The 25,637-nt window shown below is 47.1% G+C and overlaps 1 protein-coding gene across 6 annotated transcripts in view; it reads right to left on the reverse strand.

The window, feature by feature from the left end:
* The window catches only part of ATG4C (autophagy related 4C cysteine peptidase), a 62,129-nt gene that overhangs the window by 8,131 nt on the left and 28,361 nt on the right, over positions 1 to 25,637 (reverse strand). For 4 of the 6 annotated variants that reach the window (XM_001364937.4, XM_056814101.1, XM_016429870.2 and 1 more), the window contains exons 5-10: positions 22,340 to 22,670; positions 19,401 to 19,471; positions 13,411 to 13,547; positions 9,714 to 9,792; positions 8,971 to 9,047; positions 2,410 to 2,529 (exon numbers count right to left, since the gene is read on the reverse strand). In XM_001364937.4, the coding sequence (XP_001364974.1) occupies positions 2,410 to 2,529; positions 8,971 to 9,047; positions 9,714 to 9,792; positions 13,411 to 13,547; positions 19,401 to 19,471; positions 22,340 to 22,670 (815 nt within the window). The remainder of the gene's footprint in view (positions 1 to 2,409; positions 2,530 to 8,970; positions 9,048 to 9,713; positions 9,793 to 13,410; positions 13,548 to 19,400; positions 19,472 to 22,339; positions 22,671 to 25,637) is intronic. The other 2 variants (XM_016429871.2, XM_007480476.2) reach the window with 2 other exon arrangements.

Raw genomic sequence — 25,637 nt, forward strand, 5'->3', positions numbered from 1 at the left:
CTGCTGGACCAAGGACGGGACACAAGGAGAGGCCGAGGATGGCGCCGTGAAGCCCCAGGAGCCAAGGCCGACCCTGGAAAGGGAGAGGGGCTTGGGGGCCCCCTGCCTTGGCCCAGAGGGGCGGCTGCCCTCCACTGGGGCCTTTTCCTCCTTCCTCTAAGAACGCCTCCTCTGAAAAGGGCCGATTCAGAAACCAAAGTGAGAGAAAAGCCAAAAACAACTCTCAAAAAGGGACACAGTCCCGGCTCAGCCCTCCAGAAAGACCACAAGGGCTGCCCGAGGCCTTCTCGCCGCACTTCTTACGGCTTCTGCCCCAGAAATCAGGGAAGGACCTGCTGAAGGGGCTTCCGAGCATCCCTGATGGGTTTGACGGAGGACGGAGACCTACAGACAGACCTCCAGCCTCCGCGCTCCCGTCACAGACCAGGACCCAGAGGCCGAGAGGGCCAGGGCTGGTGGGAGGCCCCGCCGGACCCCAAGGCTGCCCAATCCGGCGTGCTCCGCAGCGTTCTGAGCGCCTGACAAACCACTCGCGCATAGAGTGGAGGCTTCACATTTCACCCAGGAAGAAGCGCAGGCACCGCAGGGCCAAACAGCGCCCCCAGAGGCACGACAGACGTGCGGGCAGCCCTTGGCCCAGGCGGTCCCGGCTCCTCATTGGGTGGGACATTTCCCACCCACGCGTGGTTGTGGTGGCTCCACCGTTTCAAAGGAGGACTACCAGGATGCCTCTGGGGCAGTGGAGGCTGGAGCTCCCCCAGCAAAGGGCAGACACAGAAAAGGACCACGGAGGAGGAGGAGGAGACGGGCATCCGTACGGATAGGGCCACGGAGCCCTACACAGCCACGGGTATCTACGCGGGCAGCAAGGGGGCACCCCGGGGCACAGGGGGCCGGACCTGCAGTCAAGAAGGCTTGAATTCAAATTCAGACTCAGACAAATACTCAGACATTTGACTCTAAGCAAGTCACTGAATTTGTCTGCCTCAATTTCCTCATTTGTAAACTGGGAATAACAACGGCACTTGCCTCCTAGGGCTGTTGTGTGGCTTTGGAGGCACTATTGCACTGTTTATAAAGCACTTGTTGAATCTTATTTACGATATGAGTGATAGCTTTTTAGTTATTATTGTTGTTATTCCTATTATTCTCTAAGCGTTTCGGTCTGTTTTAGCATCTGCTTTAGGGCCTTATCAAGACAAACAAAGGACAAACCAAAAACAAAAAACCAAATCTCGCTCACGAGCAGTTGGAAATAGAGGCTCTGCCCCCTGTTGTCAAACAGAAGACCCTGGAGCCTGGGGAAATAGACGTTTCAGTGTTCTTGGCCTGCCATGTTGAAAAAAGAGCCTGGAAGGGAAGACAACTGAAAAATGAAGCCCATGGAAAGGTTCTCACGGATCTCATTTTCTCCTCTCCTCATTCATTTTTCTGCCATGAACCCGTTAAATTTCTTCTTTTGCATGGCAGGTCATGTCAACTAAACATAACTTAAAGGAAACTTTTGATTTCACTTCAGTCATTTGATTTTTCTCACGCGTGAAAAATGGGTTTGTGGCCGCAGAGCCTTCTTTCCGCCTTAGCATTAAGTGACAACAAACGTGCCTCCGGAGCCGCTGACCACTGTCCTGAGCCCACGTTCAAACCGAGTCGTGTTCTGTTCATGGACAAAAGCAGGCCTGGCCTCCAATGACGCGACGCTGCCGACGCCCTCCCCCCCGCGCCAGTTCTTTGGACGCTGGGCAGCACGAGGCGCTGCTGGCCGTTAAAGTTCAGGGAATGTTTCAGCGGTACTCAGAGACCAGAGAAAAATGTGCACGTTTAACGATACTGAGAAGAAGTTGGATAAACCCATTTCACATCTCCTTTAAGTGAGAGATCGTGTTAGGGGAGTTTACGGGAAGGGAACACTGCGACTCATGTGATAACTCCGTTCTGCGGGCGCCCAAAAGACCATCTTCTCTTTTAAGAATCGAGAAGCACTTGCACTAACAAGAAATAATGCACAATTTGGTTTGATCAAATCCTTCATTAATTTTTTCCTCTCCCCCTGAGGGATCGCCCTTTTAAAATCCTCTTCAAATGGAATCGCATCTAATTGCTTGCACGGGGTAGCGTTTGCCAGCGCATTTCTATTTCAACACTGCCACCTAGTGGCCCCTGGCTGCCCAGCTGGCCGTTCAAAGGGGCTTCAGGGGTCCCCGTGCCTCCCCGTTTCCCGGTTCGCCCCCGATTCCACCAGTATGTTCATGAGAAGGCGAGGGAGCAGCCCGAGAACGCAGAACTCTCCAGGAGGCACGGGCGCCCCCTTTCCCCAGCCCGCCCGCCCTCCCAAAGCCCTGGCCCCAGAGCTGCGGCTGCAGCACTGACCGCGGGGACGGCCAGGCTCGCTACAGCGCTAGCTGTTACCTGGGTGAGCTCTTCGGAGGCGCGCTCAAAGTCCTGGGCGTTTCTGCAGTAAAACCCCACGGTGCAGCTCGGGTCCATTTTCCGGAAGGACATCTTTTTTGGAGAAGGACAATGAAAGGACTGCAATGGGGAAAAAACCCTCTTTTAGGAGACGAAAGCAACGCATGTCATTTGCACAGGTTAACAGTGAGAAGCAGCGTTCGGGGCGAGCTGGCCCGGCCAGGCTGCTCATTTCCCAGCCGCCCAAACCCTTCTGAACCCGTCCCGGCGAGCCTCCCGCTGGCCCAAAGCACGGACGGGCTTTGTCAGCTGCTCCTTCGCTCGGCCACCTTGCACAGTCCTGATTCTCTCTCTATGGCCGCTCCTCGGGCCTCTGACCCAAGCCCTGCCGGCCCGCTGCCGGGAAGCCGTCCTCCTCCTCTGCATCGTCCTCCCTCCCCCCTCCAATGCCCTCGGCCAAGGCCCTGCGCAAGGGCCGGCGGCACCCAACCCATCCGCCCAAGGGAAGAAGAGCCGCAAGATGGCAGACGTCCGCGGCCGGGGGGCCCCGAAGGGCTGGCGCGGGTTGTCATCTCCGCAGTCGGAGGCCGCGCTCGAGTGTCCGGCTCGGCTGAGACGCGGAGCCGCTTCCTCCCCGGACACGCAGCCGGGACGCTCTATGGACGGAGCACGGCGGCCAAACGCTCCGCGGCCCCTCCCCGGGCCCACCTCGGCTCCCTCCGGACGCCCCCCCTTCCCCAGCCGCCTACGGACATCGTCCTGGGCTCGAGGGGGGGCAAAGCACCCGGGCGCCCCCGAGGACGGCAGGGCAGGGCCCGGCGCAAGGAGAGCTCTTTACCCAGCCTCAGCGAGGGGGCGAGCCGGGATCCGGGCGTGCGTCTCCCCTGGCTCCAGCTCCAGCTCCAGCTCCAGCCTCACCAGATTCTCTCGGCTTAAAGCACGAGGCGTCCCTCCACCTTCCCAACGGTGAATCCTAACATACGGAGAAATCTCCCTGGAAATGCCCAACTCGTTTCCCTTCACCAAAGCACTAATCTAGTGAATAACTCGCCTGGGGGTCGAGAGCCAGGCCTAGAGCTGGGAGGTCCTGGGCCCCCACCCAGCCTCAGACACTGCCCAGCTGGGTGGCCCTGGCCAAGTCACTTGACCCCCACGGCCTAGCCCTTGGAAACAATACAGGTTCTGCCTCAGTTCCACTTTGGCTGCGTGACCCTGGCCAAGCCACTTGACCCCCACAGCCTAACCCTGACCACTGTTCTGCCCTGGAAACAATACACAGGACTGATTCCAAGACGGAAGGTGAGGGTTTAAAAAAAAAATTCCGTTTCCTAAGGAGCGGCCTTGCAGGGCCGGAAGAGGGCCAGGAAGGGGTGGGTTCAGGTTCTGCCTCTGACCCATACTGGCTGTGTGACCCTGGCCAAGTCACTGGCCCCTCTGTTCCTCCAGGAGCGGGTGCCACCCTGCATGGTGGAGGCTTTCCTCCTCATGCCAAATCCATGCCAGGCATGCCCCTTGCCCTCTGCTACGCCCACGGAGGCGTGATCGGGGGCAGCGGACTGACCGTCATCAGAGAAGAGAGGGAGAAGGAGCTTTCGGCAGAGGGAATCAAGGCAGGCTTCAAGGAGGGAGAGTCAAGACATGAGGTCTGGGGAGAAGATTTCCACTTCCGTTCGAAAGCCGCCTGTGTGAAAGGAGCCAGGCAAAGCCCGGGGGCCCGAAGAACTGCCAGGGCCGGCCGGCCCCGCTTCGGGCTCCTGGGCCACCACGTGCGCGCTCCGTACAGAGCCGGGCGGCCCAGAGGAAAGAGTGCCAGGCTCGGAGTCAGAAAGATTCATCTTTTGGAGGGCAGATCCGGCCTCAGGCACAGCTGAGTGACCCTGGCCAAGTCCCTCTCCCGTGTTGGCCTCTGTTTCCTCCTGTCAAATGAGCTGGAGAAGGACATGGCCGAGCACCCCAGGGTCTGCCAAGAAACCCCAACCGGACTCCCAAAGCGCCGCCCACTGGTGGGATTCAGTAACAACAAGGCCGCAGCTTCGGAGACGGGGAGAGAAAGCCGCGTGGCTGGGATCCGGTCCGCGTCCGTCCCCGCACCGAGTTCTGGTCCAACCAGTGTCTGCACACACGGACAATCGGGCCTGGCGCAGGCCTTACTCGGCACCGACCTCTCCCCACGGCAGTGCAGAGCTTTGCTAGGCCTGTTTCGGTGACCCGGAAACTAAACCGCTTTCTAAAGGTCCCGGCCAGCACGGCCTGCACCCGCGCCAAGTCAGCTCTCAGGATGCTCCAACCGAGACGCACTCTAGGACAGGCCGGCCCGGCCCGGAAGCTGCAGACTGCAAGCCCTGGCCTTGGGCCCACCCCAATGAGCGCTTTCCCACCTCATCGGAAGAGGGCCACGTCCAAAGTGGAGCCCTTCCTGGGTTGACTGCAGGAAAAGGGGCCCCGGATGGGAACGGCTCCCGCTTATGGCTAGTGGGAGGGGAATGGCTGGACGGCCTTTTCTAAGTCACGCGTCCCCTGGAACAAGTACTTTTCGTTGTTCGGTCACACGGCTGATTCCTGTAAAACTTTCCTTGGCCTCCCCTCAGCCGCTGCCCCTCTCCGGAGGGGCGGCTCTCGGCCTCGGCCTCCCCTCAGCCGCTTCCCTTCTCTGGAGCGGCGGCTCTCAGCTTTGACTTGGCCTTGTCCTCCCCTCAGCCACCGTCGCTTCCCCTCTCTGGAGGGGTGGCTCTCGGCCTCGGCCTCCCCTCGGCCTCCCCTCAGCTGCTGCCCCTCTCTGGAGGGGCGGCTCTCGGCCTCGGCCTCCCCTCAGCCGCTGCCCCTCTCTGGAGGGGTGGCTCTCGGCCTCGGCCTCCCCTCAGCCGCTGCCCCTCTCTGGAGGGGTGGCTCTCGGCCTCGGCCTCCCCTCGGCCTCCCCTCAGCCGCTGCCCCTCTCCGGAGGGGCGGCTCTCAGCTCGGCCCCCGATTTCCTCTTCTCCCAGGAGCTCATATCGGCGGCGGCGGCTCCTGGACAAGTACGCCGTCTTCAGGCTCACGAGGCCCCTCTGAAGGGGTGGGGAAGGACGGTTCTCGGGCCTGAAGGCTCGGAGAGGGCCTCGCCTGAGGAGAAGCTCAGCAGCCGGCGGAGGGGGACGTGGCCGCATCTGCTCCTCCTTCGGGTCGCAGGGGAGGCTCAGCTCCCGCGCCCCCGTGACTGGCTCTCCTGGCCCCGGGCTCCCAGGTTTCCCTGCTGAGGAACCCGGCTGGAGAGCCCCTCCCCCCAGGCCGCCGACAGGAATTGTGGGTGCTGGCCTGCCTGGGAGGGAAAGCTGGCGGCAGAGGGCGGCTTTCACAGCAATCCGAAGGAGCCCAGTGGGACCACACACTCCGGGCCTCCCTGCCCATGCGTCCGCAGCAAAGGCACCATCACAGGATGAACTAGGAAGCAGTGAAGCCCCCAAAGACCGGGAAGTGTAAAGCTATCCTTCTAGTTGTGAATCGACTTTGATTCAAACATTTAGAATCAAAAAAAGGATTCAAAAATTCTTCAACTTTAGAAATAAATTATTTCAATCTCCGACCAGAGTCTCCATCAAAAAAAAAAGTGCTGCACAGCTTCTTAGATTCTTTCCCCACATTCTGGTGAGATGCTGCCTTATGAACTTTATAATCCGGAGACAGCAGGTAGTTCAGCAGACAGACTGCTGGGCCAGGAGTCAGGAAGACCCGAGTTCAAATCCAGATTCAGACACATGCTAGCTGTGTGACCTTGAGTAAGTCACTTAACCTGGTTGCCTTCATCCACCAGACAGGAAATGGCCAAACGACTTGAGTCTCTTTGCCAAGAAAAGGCCACGGCCAGTACAGCACCCAGGGTCACAAAGAGTCGGACCTGACTGAATTGCCTGAACAACAACAGAGCCAAAAAGGTCAAAACGCTATCATTCCGGGCAACGAGCCGCTCAGGGAAGAGTCAGGCCTGGAGGTGGCAGTCTCAGACACTTCTCTCCTCTGGAAGTTCTACAGTTTGGTTACAACGTCCCTGGGAGGCTTCATCTGGGCTTACAATGAAGCATAACTTGCCCAGAAAAAATGAGAAGAAGGGGAAACATGGGCCTTTGATGAAAAAGAAGATTTCCAAACATTCCTAACGAGCAGAGCAGAGCTGCAGGGAAGCGTCTGAGTGCGAGCACAGGAACCCCGAGCAATGACGTTAAGCCATCCCAGAGGCCTGCACGAGGACAGATGTTTCGAGATGGCAGCCGTCCCCGCAGAGGGCCTGCGAGGGGGGTGTGACCTTAGATGAAGGACAGGAGAGGGGAAAGTCCACCGGAGGGGTAGCGAGAGAGGAGAAAATCACCCCATAGCTAGAGCATAGAGTGCCAAACCACCAAGGAGGAAATGGCTCAGGGCTGCTTGATACCAGAACCACCTGAAGGAGTCGAAGAAAGGAAAACTGGACAAAGGCACAGAACTACATTTCGCTCAAGGGAGAATCAGGAAGGGAAGGAGAAAAGAAAGATGAGGAGGAGGAGATTAGAGGAGGGCGCCGTCCTTAGGAAGTCAAACTCCAGGGAGGTGTAACGGAGGGGCTGCCCATCCGTTTGGGACCAGCTGAACAGGCAAAGAAAGTATCACTGTGATGGGACACACACTGAAAGAACTGACCGGAGAGATGGCTTCAGAGAAACCTGGAAAGACTTGAATGAACTGATCAGCGACAGTGAGGTACGCAGAACAGGAGAACAAGTTATACAAAATATTGTAAAGATGAACAACTTCCTAAAACTTCGAAATGATGATCCTTGGAATGATCAGCCATGACTCCAAAGGTGTCGTGATGAAATATCTTCTTGATAGAGAGCTGATACACTCAGAGTGAAGACCAAGACATAAGAATGAATTTTGTCTGATCATAAAGGTTTATAAAAGGAATTGTTGGGGGTGGGGAGTTCTTTCCCTCTAAGTCGGGGGGGGGGGGGCGGGGGGAGAGAATATGAGATAGGAAGTAGAAAAAGTAATTTTTGTTGATTGAAAAAAAATTAAGAAAGAAGAACACAACCCTAAAAGACATCAAAACTTGAATCAATAGAATGACCAGGCTGGCTGCCAGAGACACAATGATGCAATTCTCTGCAGAAAAAGTGGACCACAGATGGATAAATAGGCACACTGTGCCAAACATGATTAATGTGTGTATTTGTTTCACTTCTTTATCACAAGAGGCAGTTCTGGCAGGGTAACACCTTTGAAGAGTAAAAGCAAAGTTTTAAAAAATAAAACTTATTTTTGAAATTGAAAAAAATGACCCAGGAAAGCCTGACACAGCCAAGCACAAAGAGCATCAAGTGTCGTTATTAGCCAGAAGTACTGTAATATAAGAAATACTCAATATGCCTTTTCCAGCTTCCTGTCAGGCCCCTGAATTTTACTGATCCATTCAGATATCATGGTAAAAAAGAATTAAGAAGAAAAAACGTGCTAGAGCCAATAGACAAGTATAGAGAATGACTTCAACAATGTAAATGCAATGGTCCAAAGAGAATGATGGAAAGAGATCTGCCGAGGCTGTGGGACACTACACATTTTCAGAATGATCCGTTTTGCTGGGGTTTTTTCTACTCTTTTTCTTTGAAAACATTATTTGTTATGTGGCTAGCTCTCTGGGAGGACAGGAGAAAGATATTGGGTAAAATCAATAAAATTTATTTTAAAATGTTTTCAAACCCTGTTAATAGAAGTAACTCTAAAGAAAACAATAACCATGTGTCTCATTTATATACATTCCCAAATTTCTAATTTATGGTGCTAAACAGAATGATAGAGGCATTAAAAAAAATACTGGAAACAGAGATTTTGGACTTGCACTACATAAATTTGCTTTTTAAATATTTCCTTTATGATCTTATGAATTGCATTTTATGCATTTAAAAATATTACTCCAAGAAAGGGTCCACAAAGCACCAGAATGTCTGCCAAAGGAGTTTGTATACAAAAAAGGTGAAGAACCCTGAGGCTAAAGCAAACAACCAAAGCAGAGATTTTAAAACTTTAAAATTTTCTTTCAAAAGAAATTGAATTATAATTAATATATTCTACTTAAAACTAATTACACCAACATGCCTGTTACTTAACAAAATATATTTTTCCTCCCCTCAATCTATCATGCCTGACCTTCCCCCACTTTTGCTCTCTTAATGTTTTTCCTTTTTTCTTTTTTTTTAATATGCTTAACACTTTAAGGTCTTGGGTCCAGCCCAGCTGTCTTTTCAAGAAAATTACTTGGAGTCATGATCATTTATATTAGGGGGCTGGGGGGAGGTAGGGGGAGCAGGGAGGTTCTGGTATCCACAAGAGAGAGACAGAGATAAATGAAGTCTTAAGTATATCATAAATTAAAATTCTGCATCAAGCATTTAACCTTTGGCCATTTTTGTTTATTGTGGCTTTACGAGGAGTAAAACATTGATGAACAATATGTAACCCTAACACCGTAAAAGCAGCTCTCCCTAGAACATCTCTAAATAATTAGCATTTGATTCATATGGAAGGAAAACAGGACCAACTCTTTATCGAGAGTACCTCAAGAGGGAAATCCTTTATGCTGACATCTACAAAAGACTGGCAGTAATGAGGGTCCATGTATATCAAACTGTCATCTACAAGGACAAAACAGAAGACAAGTAATTCAAAAAACACCTTATTATTACGCTGCTTACAATCCAATTTCTATGTAGAACAGTTTTTTTTTTAAACCTCCTCGGAGTACCAGCTCGCCAGACTGATATTCATTGACTGAAACATAGGTTTTCACAGGACAGATTAACTTCTGCATAATCAAATATGCTTGTATAAGCAGAATTTTTATAAAGTGATGAGACTGTCATTTAATTTGGGGTGATAAAATTACTTTTACAAACACACAATTATATTCTAGAGTTTGCATATGAAAAATGTATTGTGCTACGTTATCCTGACAGGAAGACCGTATTGCTTGTCATTTTAACATCAAGCAGCACCACTAAAAACTGCTAAAAAGTAAATCTGTAAATAACAACTGCCAGACTGTAACAGCAACGGCTTCTAAAGTTTTGGGAAACCATAAATTTTGTCTTGTTTATGCAACGACTGAAATTAAACATACATTTTACGGAATCCAATTACTTTGTGGGGCAAATGACAAATGAGTGGACTTGAGTGGAGCTGATGAATTAATAAGGCACTCATTTCGCTATTTTAATCATCTTGTTTCCAAGTGATCCCATATTAACTTCCGCGTTTTTAAAGAAAATTGTGAAGAAACATAATCTTATTAAATCACTAACCTTGAAATCCAGCAAAGTAATATGACTGCTTAGGTTTTCCACCAATGATGCCCACACAATATTCAAGGCTTAAAATTCCCTGTCAACAAAAATTAATTCATATTTAATGAAAGTCAACAGAAAAATGAAAGTTAATTTTTTAAGGCAACAAAGATGTTTCTACCAAGGTTTAATCAGTGTTACATTCACTACGAAAATATTATTTAAGGTAAAAATCAGAACTGAAAAATAAAACAAAGCACTTATTGGAATAATTAGGGCTATCATCTCCTTCATTGGCTCTACTGACCCTAAAAACCCAAGGCCTTGTGGGGTCATAAATAAAGAACAGAAGAGATATTAGAGGCCATCGAGACCAATCTCCTGGTTTTGCAGTGGAGGAAACTGAGGCATAGAAAAATCTAATCACCTTTCCTGGGTCACACAGCTAGTGTTTAAGTAGTCACAGCCTCATGGTAAGGTCAAGGGAATAGGTCAAGACTTCTCAAGCAAGTTGATAGATTTTACACAGGACCAATCAAAGTAACAATAGTTTATTTCGTGGAATGGGATCAAACTGGTTAAAAAAACTGATTCCAAAAAGTAGACAGAGAAAAACATTAGGAATTGTGGGAAAAGATTATTATTAGATCTACTAATTTCAAAATAAAGCAATGCTCATAAAAACTCTCTAGACCTAAATTCTGAGCAATTACCCATGTTAGTTTTTGATTAAAAAAAAAAACATGTTTAAAAAATAACCAGTCAAAAATAAATGGGGGAAATTTGGATAATCACATAGTCAAGAAAATAGTAAATTGGATTTATTTCTCATACCATATAACACTATAAATGATAACTGGAAAAGGGACTGAAATTTTTATTTAATGGAAAAGAAATCTAATATATTTGCCTTGATAATGAAAGAAAGAAAATTAAAATCAATCAAATGGAAGTTTTAAGATAAAACCAATGAGTTTACAAAGAACAAAAAAAATGTATATAACATAAGACACAAAATTAAAAGGAAAGCTATCGGGGAAAATATCCGAATAAACATAATGGATAATTGTCTGACACCAAAATCTATAAAGAACTGCTATTACTCTTGGTATTCATGTACCAGAAGTGCAGTCAGTATAGGCATTTAAAAGCTGCTTGCTGATTGGCTAATTTTACATATATTTTTAAGAATCATAATACACACTCTCCAATAGAGTAATGGTCAAAGTACAAGAATAGGCTATTTATGAAAAAAGAAACTGTTAACCACCAGAACAGATGCTTGGATTTCCCAATAATCAGAGGAATACAAAGCGAGATAGCCCTAATACATCAGAATGGCAAAAATAGCAAAAATTTCTCAATTTACTAAAAATTCTAAAATCCAATGTTGGTGGGACAAAACAAGTTTGAACATTACATTTTTGGTGGGCCTGGAGACTAATGCTGATATTTGAGAAAGCACTGGGACAGTGACAGTGAACCTTTTAGAGCCCGAGTGCCCAAACTACACCTTCACACTGCTTGGGAGCCACCTCTTACCTAGATAGGGGAGGGAGGAAGTTCTCCTATTGGGCTAGTGGGCAGAGGGGTGGGTCACATAGGAAAAGTCCTCAGGCAGGGTAGAAAGGGGGAGGGGAGCAGTCCCCTCTGGCACACATGCCATAGGTTCACCAACACAGCACTAGGACAATATTCAACACAAGTGACAAAATGGCTCATGTCTTTTGGCCCTGAAATTCATGATCTTAGGACATTCCTAAAATTATGATAAAGGAAAAACCATCCCTATTTATACAAAAAATATTCATAGGTACTTTATTTGTAACAGAAAAAAATACAATATGTATATATATATATATAATCATAATCATATATACAAATGATAAGAAAATGAGTAAATTATGGTATGTTTATGTAATGAAATATAATGGTAGTATAAAAATGTATAAATACTAAATGGAAATACGGGAAGACCTTTATTAAATGAAACAAAGTGAAATTAGTATAACAGGAACCACTCTAGACAACTATATTTTTTAAAAGAAAACGAGTCAAAGATAATGGAACTTTTGATAGGATTGGAAAGGGTTTTAAACAACATTGATTTGGGAGAAATATTTATTTTCCATTCATTTAGCTCTACTTTGCTCAAGGTTAAGAGTTTTATGTATTATTTTATTTGATTATTTGACTTTGATGGTTGTTAAATTTCTTATAATTTTTTTAATTACAAGGACAACTAAAAAGATTATCCAATATATTTACTCTACCTGTAGTAGGATTCTACTTGAGCTTCTGGTTTACCATATAATTTATTCTTTAAAATATCTATGAAGGGTTCCTACTACAGAAAATAATCCTACCATCTAAGTAGATCCTACATTCTTTAAAATGGGAATCTTGTCACTTTAAATGTCTCTAATATATTCTAGAACATCATTAGTACTAGGTGAAGTGTTATGAAATCCCAAGAAAACTAACCAGTCGCCTAAGCCACTATCCTTCAAACAAAAGAAGAGACACGTTGGCATTCAGTATAAGAGGACTAAAATTTAGACTAGTGTGTGCTCTAGGACTTTAGTAACCAAACAATAGTTTCCTCTGAAAAGGCAACTATTTGGGGCAGCTAGGCGGCACAGTGGCTAGACTGTCAGGCCTAGAGACAAGAAGTTTTGGGTTCAAATCTAGCCATTGAACTTTCTGGCTCTGTGACCCTGGCTAAGTTACTTACCCACAGGAGCCTACCCCTATGTTCTTCTGCCTTGGAACCAATACTATTGGCTCTAAGATAGAAGGTAAAAGTATTCTTTTTAAGGTAACTTTTAAATAAGAAGACTCTTCCTAAAAAAAAAAGATTCTCCATAATTAAAAAAAGTAAATGAAGGGGGCAGCTGGGTATCTCAGTGGATTGAGAGTCAGGCCTAGAGATGGGAGGTCCTGGGTTCAAATTTGGCCTCGGACACTTCCCAGCTGGGTGACCCTGAGCAAGTCACTTAACCCCCATTGCCTAGCCCTTACCACTCATCTGCCTTGGAACCGATATACAGTATTGACTCTAAGACAGAAGGTGAGGGTTTAAAAAAAAAAAGGGAGGGATAACCCGTGGATAATCCATGGACTCCACGGGTATCCGCAGTGCCAGGGGGGCAGAGGGAGTCTAGAGTCCAATGCAGCTTTCTTCAGAATATTTTCTTTCCCTTCCCACCAAGCACTTCTGCCTGGCAGAGCCCAGGCGGCCATCTCACCTCATCGCTTCTCCTTTTACAAAGAGCCATTCTAATCCGCTCTTACTGACCTCCTGGTAGCACCAGAAAACAAATCAACAGTAAGGAAAAATAGCTCGATTCGATAGAAAAGCGCATGTTTGAATATCTGAGTATTTGCCGGTGGCTTCACTCAGAGGTGGCGTTTACTACCCCTCCAGACGTCGCAAAGGCAGGTGCCCTGAACTGCATCTAGAATCTGTGAGGATGGCTTCCCCTTGCGTAACTGAGGAAGAGAAAGAGGATCCTCCACCTGGCCACAGAGCGCGGGGTGCGCTTCAATTAGGTCTGGTCGCGGGATTCTGGGATCTAACATCTCTGGTCAAACTTGACAACATGGACTATAAAGTCACCACTACACAGTTCACAGAAGGAAGGCTGCCCGCCTGAGTATTTCTCCCATTCGCCAGGGTGGCTGTTTTAAACAGTGGCGGCGCTCGGTTTCCTACCTTCACAAAGTCTAAGTAGTCCATGTTGGTCCTCTCCCCTCCCAGTCGAACAGGAACTAACAGAATAATGGCTTTGTCTTCAGTAGTCTCCAGGCCCGCAGAAATGCCCTGCTTGTCAATGACATCCGCTTTGTAAACTGGAAAAGAGATCATGAACCCCCATTAGATCTCCCCCACTTTTCTCTGGATTCCTACTCAGTGACATGCCCCTCTACCCTCTGGCACAGCAACACAGCATCCCAACCTCTCCCGAAGCAAAATAGGCAAGATTGTCCAGTGTCTCCCAATGTAAAAGAGACTTCTTTGCTCTCTCTGAGTTTACACTGGTGAAAGGGAATCCTTTATGGCCTTGGACTATTTTGAGTTAACCCTCACTTAAGTACCCTACTTAGATCGGGAAGACAAGACAACTCTCCTTTGTCTACTTTTGAGCTGAATCCACAAAAGACTGAACACCCTACTTCGCGCTAGGTGGCAAGCTAGCAAGTCACTTACTTAGAGAGTAAGTTTGGGACTTACTCAGTCCCAAATGTGGGAATGCTGGGATCAGAGTGTATGCCCTCAGAAACTCAGTCAGTCAGGAAGCTCACTACAAACACTGGCCCCAGGGCAGGGCTAGACAATTTGGAAACTGTGATTGGCCCCGATGAAGAGGGGAAAGGACAGGAAGTCACCATAAAAGCCATGAATCCTACGGCTTGAGGCAGTCTTGTGGAGATAGACTCCTGCCTGGAGAGTCTTCCAGGGAGCTTCGCTGGGGACGGAGGCTTGGATCATAGGCTTGGAGCTCCGCTTCAACTTGGACTCTGACTCCCGGACTGACTAGAGAGCATCTTGCAGGAGGCCGCATGATTATTCACTGCTGGCCTTCCTGGCTGAAAGCTAATTAATCTCTGCCTGGATTAGATAGGATAGATAACTTTTCTATCCCCTTCACATTTCTCTACTTTATTGTTTCCTCTCTGTTTTGTAAATACATTTCTGACTCAAGATATAATAAATATTGGCGACCACATAATTTGATAAAATTATTGTCCAACCATTAATTTTCACCTTGACACCAAAGACCCTTAGGGAGCCACTGGCATGGTCAGTTTGCCTCGACTCCTCTCTTCGGCTCTTCCAGCACACTGCTGATTGTCACCGAACACCCCAGCCCTGCTCCCCGCAGCCTTCTGCAGGATCCAGCCCCTCTTCTCTGATCCAGACTGCAGAAACCTTCCTGCGTCTGCCTCATCCAGACAGAGCCAAAATTACCAGTTTGAACGAATTAATGAATAGGCTGTCTCTGTGCAAAGTCTGACGGTCCCTGCTCTTGGCTCTCACTCCAAACCACCCCAAAAGAAGTTTTCAGCTCTGAGGCAGACAAGTCCCATGATCCTGAGGCTGTGGCTGTTCTGTGTCATCTCCAATGATAAAATCACATCAGCTTCGGCTATTGAGTCACTGGACAGGGTCAGGGCCTTGAAGGCTGGACTTTCTGCAGGGGCCTTTAGCTGTAAACACCTGCCAGGATGTATGTCCAGAGGAATTGTTTCTGAGGATAACAGCGGCAGGCACTGGGCTGCATATACTGCCATTCCAAAGGCCCGTGCATTCAGGGTTATCCCTCAGGATCAGACATGGCAGTTCAACCAGCCTGGAACACACAACCTCTGGTCCGTCCCTCAGTCAGGCTGGCTTCCTGCTCCGGGGTCACCAATGGGTAGGCACAGCTAGCCCCACCACTAGCCCCAAAAGGACTGCCTCCTCGGGGGATGGCCATAAGGGCTGGGTCGGTAGCAGGGCCAGAGGCCTGGGAGCTGCTGCCACCTTCAGGGCTCACTCACCCACTGAGGAATGCTGGCCAGCAGTTGTTGCTGCTGAGAAAGATGGGCCCCTTCTCTACAATGACTGCTTCCCTCTCTGATAGCAGTGTAATTCTTGAAATTTCTCAGACTTGTGAATGTTAAAAATTTCCACATTGAAGAATCCTCCATTGGAACAAATTCCCTACTGGAAACATTCCCCATTTTGATGTGAGAACTCGCCAGGATCAGAAATGGGAGGACCTCTACTCCACCCGTACTTAAGACTGCTTTAGGGGAGAAAACTCCTTGCTAAACAATGAAAGTACTTGGACCCATGCTTATAATAAGGCAAGGAGTTCTTTGAGCCATGCCGGTTTTTAGAATTGCTACAATGGGATGCTAGGTACCTAAAAGGGTCGGGCAGGTTTTCTCTTAATGAGATTAGTCGACTCAGCTGTGTTTTCTCTGGTTCAGACTTACTGAGGGGTTTAGTCAACACAGCAGCATTTTCTCTGGTTCAAACTTACTAAAGGGATTAGTCGACTTAGCAGGAATTCAGATGGGCAGTCCTTTGGAAAACATCTACAGTGATTGGTAGATGGAAGAACTTAGGGGAGGTGACATAGGAAAAAAACCCCTATATAAGAAAAGAAATCTCTTGAGCAAGGCATCCTTAAATCCTAGGAGGCTTGGAGATCCTTAGAGCCTTGGATCCTTGGAGATAGATCCTTTTGGAGGAGGCCCTTTGAAGATCTCTTGAGAAAAAGTCCCTTGGGAGGCTGACTCTGGCTGGAACTCCCTCTGGGGAGACTCTGTTCCCCAGACATCCTTGCTTAAGACAAATCTTGTGGTGAGTGATAAAAGACTGACTGACTGATCTCTCTCTCTTAAGACTCAGGTCTAGGCCATGTTGGCTTAAGGCCCTTCATACTTATTCCCTTTTTCTCTCTTTTCTTTAATTCCACATTTGTATTAATTAAAATCTCTATAAAACCCAGTTGACTTGGGTATTTGAATAATTGGGAATATATTCCCTGGCGACCACCTTATATTTGATTTAAAACCAAGACACTGTAGTGAAACATTTTCTGCAGTCACAATTTACTCACCCACTCTTATATCTATCACAATTTATATCTTCCACTATTTTACTCACTACAGTTTATGACCTTCAACCATTTTAACTCTTACAGCAGCAAGGGCTCGGCTGGACATAATCCTGATGGCTCTTGGTGTGTGCCCTTCAGGGCCTAAGAGATGGCTGTCAAAGGAGAAGTGAAGGGTGGACCTGCCCTCTCTCTCCCTCAGGGCATCTCGCTCTTTGGGGCCTTTTGCCCTTAGAAGAAGGGGCAATATTTCAGTGAGAGGAAGCATGAAGTAGTGGCTAAAGGGCTGGCCCAGAAACCAGTCTGGTCTCTGTGTGTCCTGGGACAAATGATCACTCCAGGGTTCTCATCCACACTCTAAGAATCTGATTGGCAGAGGGAATCTCCTGCCCTGGAAGGGGAATGAATTCCAGTGCCTATCCCTGACATTCAGAAGCCCATTTGCAGAAGCCTGCCTCCCTAATATGAAATAGGACATTTTCAAAATACATACACATTTTCATTTGCTAAAAGCTAGAACCAAACCAAAAAAAGTCTTTCTATTCTATGTGTATAAGGAATTTATGAACTGGAAGAATTCCATGTGAACTGGAAAGACCTCCAGGAAGTGATGCAGAGAGAGAAGAGCAGAACCAAAAAAACATTGTACACAGACTGATACATTGTGGCACAATCGAATGTAACTGACTTTGCTACTAGCAGCAATGCAATGACCCAGGACAATCCAGAGGGACTTATGAGAAAGAACGCTATCTATATCCCCAGAAAGAACTGTGGGAGCAGAAACACAGAAGCAAAACATATGACATCACTTATCATATGTATATATGGGTACGTGATTTGGGGTTTAAGCTTTAAAAGATCACTCTATAACAAAAATCAGTAATATGGAAACAGGTATCGAGGGACAATATTTATTCAGTCCAGTGGAATGGCTTGTTGGCTCTGGAGAGGGGAGGGAAGAGGGGAGGGGAAAAAATGAAACATGGAAACATGGGAAAATACTTAAAAATAAAAATTTTAAAATAAAATAAAATATATAGTAAAAAAGTCTTTCTAGTGTTTTTAGAAACCAAACCAAAAAACCCAAGTCTGTTAATAATCTTCCCTCAAAATCAAAGGCATGAAGTAGAACTAAGAGAATGGGGTCCTCATGACCTGGATCTCTAAATGGGAAGTTGGAAGAAAGACAATGAGGAGATCTCCAAGCACAAAATGCACTCTACACAACCAATCATTAATGATCCCAAAGAGGGAGATGGATCCTCAGACGTGGCAGAAGAAGAATAGATGCACGCCCCCTTCATGGCATCCACAAGGGCCTGGTGATGCCCAGCATGAGCGTAGGTGTCCCTAGCTGCCCCTATGGAGGGAAGAGCTAGTAGAATTAAAAAGGGAAATGCGGGAAGGAAAGGCTCTTGGCTTCCAGGAGGGAGACAGATCAGACACACAAGGCCAACGCTGCGGTAAGAAAGGGTAGGCCTTAGTCAGCAAAATGGGCTCTCTATTAATCTTTACTATGGAGCGACTTACCTCTAGTCTCTCTCTCATCTTTCTCCCCTTCTCCTTTCTGATTAATAATGCATTAAACCTATGGCCAGACTCCCCATTTTTAATCTTTACAGACACAATGCCCCGACAAGTCCAGATTTTTTTTTAAACCCTTACCTTCCGTCTTGGAATCAACCTGGGCATTGGTTCTAAGACATTAGAGTGGTATGGGCTAGGCAATGGAGGTTAAGTGACTTGTCAGAGTCACACAGCTAGGAAGTGCTTGAGGACAGATTTGAACCCAGGACTTCCCCTCTCCAAGCCTGGTTCTCCATTCACTAAGCCACCCAGCTTTCCCTCCCCACCACCAGGCTCAGATTTTAACATATAGACACACAGAACAGTGAGAAATTCAGGCAGGTTGACTGAGAATGTGTACAAAAAAGCAATATTATGAAAAAATTGGCAGACAGGGAAGGAGAGAGCCAAGGCCAGCCTAGGCCAGGACAAATCAGAGGGAAGCCGTCTTCCAAAGGGCTCCATTAAAGGAGAGGTCAGAGAGCTCCAGAACCAAGGAAGGCAATCTGAAGAGCATCGGAGCACCCCTGCTCCCCATATACCTAGATTTGAGAATGGAGGAGCCGTCAGGGCCGTGGGGAGCTGCTCTGGTGGGGACAAACCGCCATCTTCTATTGGGAAAGCGGTTCAAGGCTGGAATCCATTTGCAGCACAGGGCCTGGCCTGGCCTGGCCACGAATCCCACCTCTGCATCTTTATTTGAAGGGCTGTCACCTAAATGGGGAACATTCCTGCCCCTATGGCAAACATCAGCAGCATTTGTGGGGAGGTAGACTTGAGCTCAGCACAACGTGCCCCAAAACAGAGCGGGGCGCTTCACGAGTCAGGGTTAAAGCTGCCAGCGCGGGCTGCCCCTGCTCAGGGGCCCTGAGATCACCAACATCAAGCCCAGCAGCCTCGGGCCAAGTCTGTTCTACTCTGGACAGCCCAAGGCCATCACGAGCATTCAACTAGCACACGTGACCAACAGGACTTCCCTTGGAGCGCATTCAAATGTACAGAAGACATTAACAGCACTCCTAAAAAATAAAAACTGACCCTTCCGGGGTATCTACACTGGGCGAGGCCTCTCTCTCACCCCCAGGAAAGCTCCAAACTTTATCTATTCGGGATGAAATAAAAAATAACACAGACAGCAAACCGGGAGTCCAGAAACAGCCACAGGCAGCCAGATTTCACTGCCATATCCCAAAACACGGCTCCTTAAGGGCGGAGGAAAGAATACTTTTTCTCCCCTAAAAGTCATTATCTTGGCGAAAAGCTCCCCACCATTTGTCGTTGTCCATACTTTGGTTACGCCTTTATGAGGGAAGTGAATGTTTCGAGATGGACTTTTAATCAATAGAAGCTTCCAGAATACACACTCTGTTGACCCTCCCTCCCCTCAGGGCCGGCGGCTCCTGTGGGGACCCAGGCTGAACACAGAGCGTGGGAGAGGGGCCAAGGACCCTCCCTCCCCTCAGGGCCGGCGGCTCCTGTGGGGACCCAGGCTGGGAGAGGGGCCAAGGCTGGGGATCTTACCGACCTGTGCAATCCTGAGCCACGTAAATGGTGATTCCTTGTAAATCGGGGTGTCTGGCTTCTTCCACAGCTTTTCTGCAAAGACAAGAGCAGACAGGACTCTCCTTTAGAACCCAACTTCACTCTCGGACCGACCTGTCTTCAGCCAAAAACGAGGCAAAGGAGGCCCACGAGCGAGCACGGCAGCGAGGCGGAGCTGCCGTCGCCCGGAGCCCAGGCTGGAACGCCGAGGCGGGAATGCTGAGCTTCCCCGAGAATCTCGGCCCGCGCCAGGCGTGCCCGGCCAAGGCTGTTCAGGGGCGATGGCAGAACTTGGCTCCGGGGCTGCTGTGAGGACCAAACAGCAGGGAAGGCTCTTGGCCCGCGCCCGCTATACGGTGCCGGCACCATTACTACGGCACCTTCTGATCCACTTAAGCCAGTGTCCCAACAAATTCAAGTTCAACAAAAGCATGTATCAGGTTCCTATCGTGGGGCAGTTGGGGGTGCCGTGGAGAGAGCGCCCCGCCTAGAGACAGGGGGTCCTGGGTTCGAATCTGGCCTCCGACCCTTCCTAGCTGTGTGACCCTGGGCAAGTCCCTTCACCCCAATCATCCAGCCCTGCCTGCTCCTCTGCCATGGAAAGGATACTAAGACAGAAGGTAAGGGTTTTAAACTATTAAAAACAGCCACAACTGGCCTAATTTCATTCGCTCTAACAGCACGCCCTGCTCTAAGCACGGGTGGCCCAGAGCCGAGCCGGGGTGCTCCGGGGCTCTGCCGGGAGAACGCGAAGCTGCCAGAGGCTTTGGGGACGGTCCTGCGGACACATCGGGCCCGCTCTCGGCGGGTCAGCAGCAAAGTACAGCGCCTGGGCGCCGGGAGCCGGCCTCAAAGGGCTCGGGCCGAGGCGGAGGGAAGAGGACGCGGGCGGGCGGCAGCCTTCGGGGCACCCTGGAGACGCGCCATCACCTAGGCCGGGGGAGCGGCCCGGCAGAGCGCACACTTGACATGGGAAGCGCCCCTGCGGCCAGACGGGCCCGAACAACTTGACCCGTGGCTCCTGCGCGTGCAGCGGCCAGCGAGGAGGGGAAGCGCATCCCGCTCCTCCGCACATCCTCGCCCGGGTGGACCAGAAGGGAAAAGGAAGCTGCGGAGCCACGGAAGGACCAGCAGACACGTTGCCCCTGGAGAGAGCCAAGCAGCAAGCAGAGTGGGCTCTGTTGTGAAGCGCCATCCGGGGGACGGCTCGTCAGCCATGAGAACTGGCCAGAAAGACCACCGGGAAAAGATGGCAGCGTGCACGCGCACGCACACGCACACACACACACACACACACACACACGCGCACACACACACATACGCGCACACACGCGCACACACGCACGCACGCACACACGCACGCACACGCACACACACGCGGCTCCCCTCTGGAGAACTTTACGGTTTGCAAAGTGACTGCACAACAGGATCTCATTGGATCCTCACAGCAGCCCTGAGGAGTAAGTACTACTAGTATCTTTTGTTCACATTAGAGGAAACTGAGGCAGACAGAGGTTAAGGACTTGCCCAGGGTCATACAGCTATTTTAAGAATGAATAGTGGAGGTATGGGGAGGGAAATGCAGCTAGATGGCTCAATGGATTGAGAGCCAGGCCTAGAGATGGGAAGTCCTGGGTTCAAATCAGGCCTCAGACACTTCCTAGTTCAGTGACCCTGGGTAAGTCACTTAGCCTCTATTGCCACTCTTCTGCCTTAGACCCAACACATAGTATTGAATTAAGATGGAAGGTAGGGATTTAAAAAAAAGATTCATATGGAAAATAACCATAAAGATAGGTTGGATCAACTCCCCAGAAGTATTTCTTCTGATGTTATCTAGGATAGCTTTATATTCTCTAGATTAAATTAGGTTCTATTATATATGTGTTCCAGTCTATGCTGTCATAATGAGAGGAAGGCCTGGAGGGTAGAAATGAGCCCATGAATTACTATACTTTTCATAAATCCTACGCCAACTCGGGAATAATAAATATCATTTGATTATTATGCTGATGAAACAAAAACTAGACAACAGGAGCTAAGCCTCTGCCTGTCGTGGCTTAGTTTGTAAAATGTCGAAGTGTAGGAAGACATGAGTCAAGACTTAAGAAAAATTTAAAATTGATCGATGTGTCTAAATGGAATAATTTACATCTGCACCTTGACCCCTCATACTTGGATGACATATTAATGATTCCGTTTATGACAATACTGGGACATGCACAGAACACCTAAGACCATAAAAAACAAAAAATCAAGTAGTATCCAAATAAATGGCACATAAAAACGCAAAGTAGAGTGAAATTTGACTTTCGACTTTTTTCCGCCCACATTGAATGTCACAGACCCTTTACTTTTACTATGATATAATTATAATATTAATAGTCCCATACATTTACAGTTCACAAGGATCTGATGTGTGCAAAGAAATGCTGAAAACATCAATTTTCACTCTGACATTTCATTACACTATCAGTACATTACAGCCCCCAGGTTACAGTATTAAAAAAAAATCTATAATGTTATGCATGTTTCAAGGTTGAAAGAGTTGTTAGTTTTTAGAACATTTCAATAAGGTGCTCCATCGACTGAAAGCCAGAGCTTTAAAGAGACCTTGGACATTTGCGACCAGCCAGGGGAAAAGTGGCATGTTTCAGTAAATAAACTGAGTAGGGGATGAGTGGGCAGACTAGGCTGGAGCTGTACTGAGCTTTCTCTGAGCTGCAAATAAAAAGAATTCTCTAAGTTAGATCCTCTGACTGTTAAAAATGAAAAGCTCTACTACATCTGGTGGAAAACTCTTGCATCTTCTCTCTCCATCCCCTTCAATCTCTCTTTCTCTCTCTCCTTCCCCTTTTTCTCACTCTCCCCCACCCCTTCCCTCCCCTCTAGCACAGGATGAGAATCTTAAGAGAACTTTACCTTAAAATGTGTGCAACAACAGCTGGGCCATACCAATCTCCAGCTGTTTTCCCAGACTTCTTCCCATATTCAATTAGCTGATGCAAGCCAAAGCAGGCCAATGGGGAGTCACCGAACCATGAGATGATCTTCCTGTGGCAGAGCTCATTTCTGCCTTCTTCATCTTCAGAGCCTGTCCTGCGTGGTTCTTTCAGAATGGACGGTGGGACTTTGGGTGTTCTTTCTCCTGTAAGGGATGCCTCAAACGATGCTGTGAGTTTTTTTACGGTGTGAGAAGTCCATGATGCAGAATCTGAGTTTTCAATGTCTAGTGCATCTGGCCAGGTCCAAGCTATAGTAGTTTCAAAACAAGGTGTTCATTTTTTAAACAGCCAAACTTTAACAAAACTAAACAGAGATGAAGCCTATTAAAACTAGTAAACTACACTGTATTGAGTAGGCCACACTTTTCAAATTACCCTTGGAATTATCTCTATCAACCACATCGTCTTTGCTATTAAAAAAGCAAAACAGATTTAGCAAGAGAACAAAACATTTATGATATTTGTAAATAGCAAAGGTTATAAAAGAATGAGATTTTCCTACACGTATGGACTAAACATAAGTTGAATGGGGGATGCGGTTCTAAAAGATTTTTTTTTTTCTGGAGAAAAATTATTGAGGCCTCACGATGAGGGAGAAAGAGAGCTTGACTAGGATCGAAGAAATCTCTGAGTTCTGGTCACATATGTCCCAATTCTACACCTCTCTGGGTTTCAGGGGAATGGACTAGATCAGGGATTCTCAATCTGGAATTTCAGAGATTCCATGAACTTGAATGGGGAAAATTACATCTTTATTTTCCTGAATCTCAATTAAATTTAGCATTTCCTTCTAGAACCCAAGGCACAGAAAAGGTTAAGAGTTCCTGGACTCAATGATTTCCAAGGGCCCTGTCACTATATTTTCTATCATCACTCCAAGTCAGAAGTCTTCAACGTTGGTTGCAGAAGACAGATGAAGAGATTCATGTCACTCTTCTAGGTAGAATGTTCTATAAACTATCAGTCAGATACAATTGCCTCAGGTTGGCTTAGCTTAACTACATTCCAACAAGGAAGAGATATATGGTGGCAGGAGGGTTGAGGAAGCAACTATAGAATAAAGAACACCCAAACAGGCTTCAAATATATACAAATGTGGCCGGGACAGACTTTAGCCTAGTGAGGAGCAAATATGCATTTCATTCAAGATGACAAGAGGAACCACAGAATCAGAAAGCCAGCCCACTGGGGCCTTAAGAAAGCATTCAGCATTGCTCCACCATCACACAGGATTATAGCTAACCTGCCCCAGAAAAAAGACTAAGATTTCCAAAGAAAAAGGATTTTACAACTTCCTTCCATTATTTATTATATTGTTTTAAAACCTTTCTATTAGCAAAATGATAGACAGTTATATTAAATAATTATATTAAAGTCTAATAGAACATATATATGCAATTCATACACACACACACACACATAATTTGCAAGTTTCAAAACCTAATTCACCAATGCATGCTTTGGTAGGTAAACAGTAGAGGAATAAAATGAGATCATAAATATCTTTTATCCTAAAAAAATGAACCAAAAACAAAAATCTTGACTAATCTATGAACTGTATCTCAAAGTTTAACAGCAAAAAATAAAAATTTGTATTAGAATAAATAATTATGAAATAAATCAAAGCAAAATATACTTCACTGTTTAGGTAAAGTAGCTAACTAGCCAAAATATCATAGGTAAAAAAAAAACAAAAAAAACACTGTAAAGTTCAGACTTCCACAAGGCATCCTTGAGAGTCACTGCAAGTCCAATGGGCTTCCTAAATACTGACTGACAATGGGTAGGAATTTCTTAATGAAACAGTTGATGATTAAAGCATTTTTAAATATAATTAACAAGAAAAAGAACAAGAAACAAAAAAAAAAGAAAAGAATCTCTTTGAAAACAAATGCATAACAAAAATAACCATGCTCAAATAAAAAGGAAGGTACAGGGCAGGGACAGGCTAGGCAGTAGCCCTGGGATTTCCCTGGGACTGTGGAGGAACTCCCTTGACCACAGAGGACCAGCCCTCTCCTAGCACTTTATCCTCACAGAGTAGTCTGGAACCGAGACAGGTGCAGCGACTCACCCAGTCTCACAGCCAGCCTGAGTCAGAGGCAGCCCTTAGCTATGGTCTTCCTGACTCTACTGCCAGGTCTCTTTGGCTGCTCAATCACAAAGTTCCTCTTTTTGAACAAATGGAAAGAGGTCGTTCAGGAAGAACAAAATGAGAGAACTACGGCCCAAAGGAGGAACGAGGGGACACGAGGGGGCAGCTGCCCTTGACCAATGAGGACTGGCACATCGGTAAATGGAAATGTGCAGTCTGGGGAGGAGACGTCAGGCAGGAAGAACAGAGACGAGAGAAAGGAGACAGCGACAGAGAGAGATACATATATACCTATATACACATAGAGAGAGAAAAAGAGGAGACAGACACATATGTACCCATAGAGAGGAGACAGAGAGACAGAGGAGGAAGGGGCACAGGCGGCATCTCACCCCAATATTCCTCCCTTCTCTGTCTCTCTCTCTCTCTCTCTCTCTGTCTGTCTGTCTGTCTCTGTCTATCTATCTGTCTGTCGTTCTGTCTCTCTCTATATATATCTAGATAGATAGATAGATAGATGGATGGATGGATGGATGGATAGATAGATAGATAGATAGATGATAGATAGATGGATGGATGGATAGATGGATGGATGGATGGATGGATAGATGGATGGATGGATGGATGGATGGATAGATAGATAGATAGATAGATAGATGATAGATGGATGGATAGATGGATGGATGGATAGATGGATGGATGGATGGATGGATGGATGGATAGATAGATAGATAGATAGATAGATAGATAGATAGATAGATAGATAGATAGATGGATAGATAGATAGATGGATGGATGGATAGATGGATAGATAGATAGATAGATAGATAGATAGATAGATAGATAGATGGATGGATAGATAGATAGGTGGATGGATGGATAGATAGATAGATAGATAGATAGATAGATAGATAGATAGATAGATAGATTAGATGAATAGATAGAGACGGATAGATAGATAGATAGATAGATAGATAGATAGATAGATAGATGGGTGGATGGATAGATAGATAGGTGGATGGATAGATAGATAGATAGATATATGTATCTATCTATATATTTGTTTCAGTTGGTTCTGCTAAATAGTTTTCTTTATTACCAGGAAAAGTAATGGGGGGAG

The sequence above is a fragment of the Monodelphis domestica genome, chromosome 2, assembly GCF_027887165.1.
Source record: "Monodelphis domestica isolate mMonDom1 chromosome 2, mMonDom1.pri, whole genome shotgun sequence".
Lineage (NCBI taxonomy): Eukaryota > Metazoa > Chordata > Mammalia > Didelphimorphia > Didelphidae > Monodelphis > Monodelphis domestica.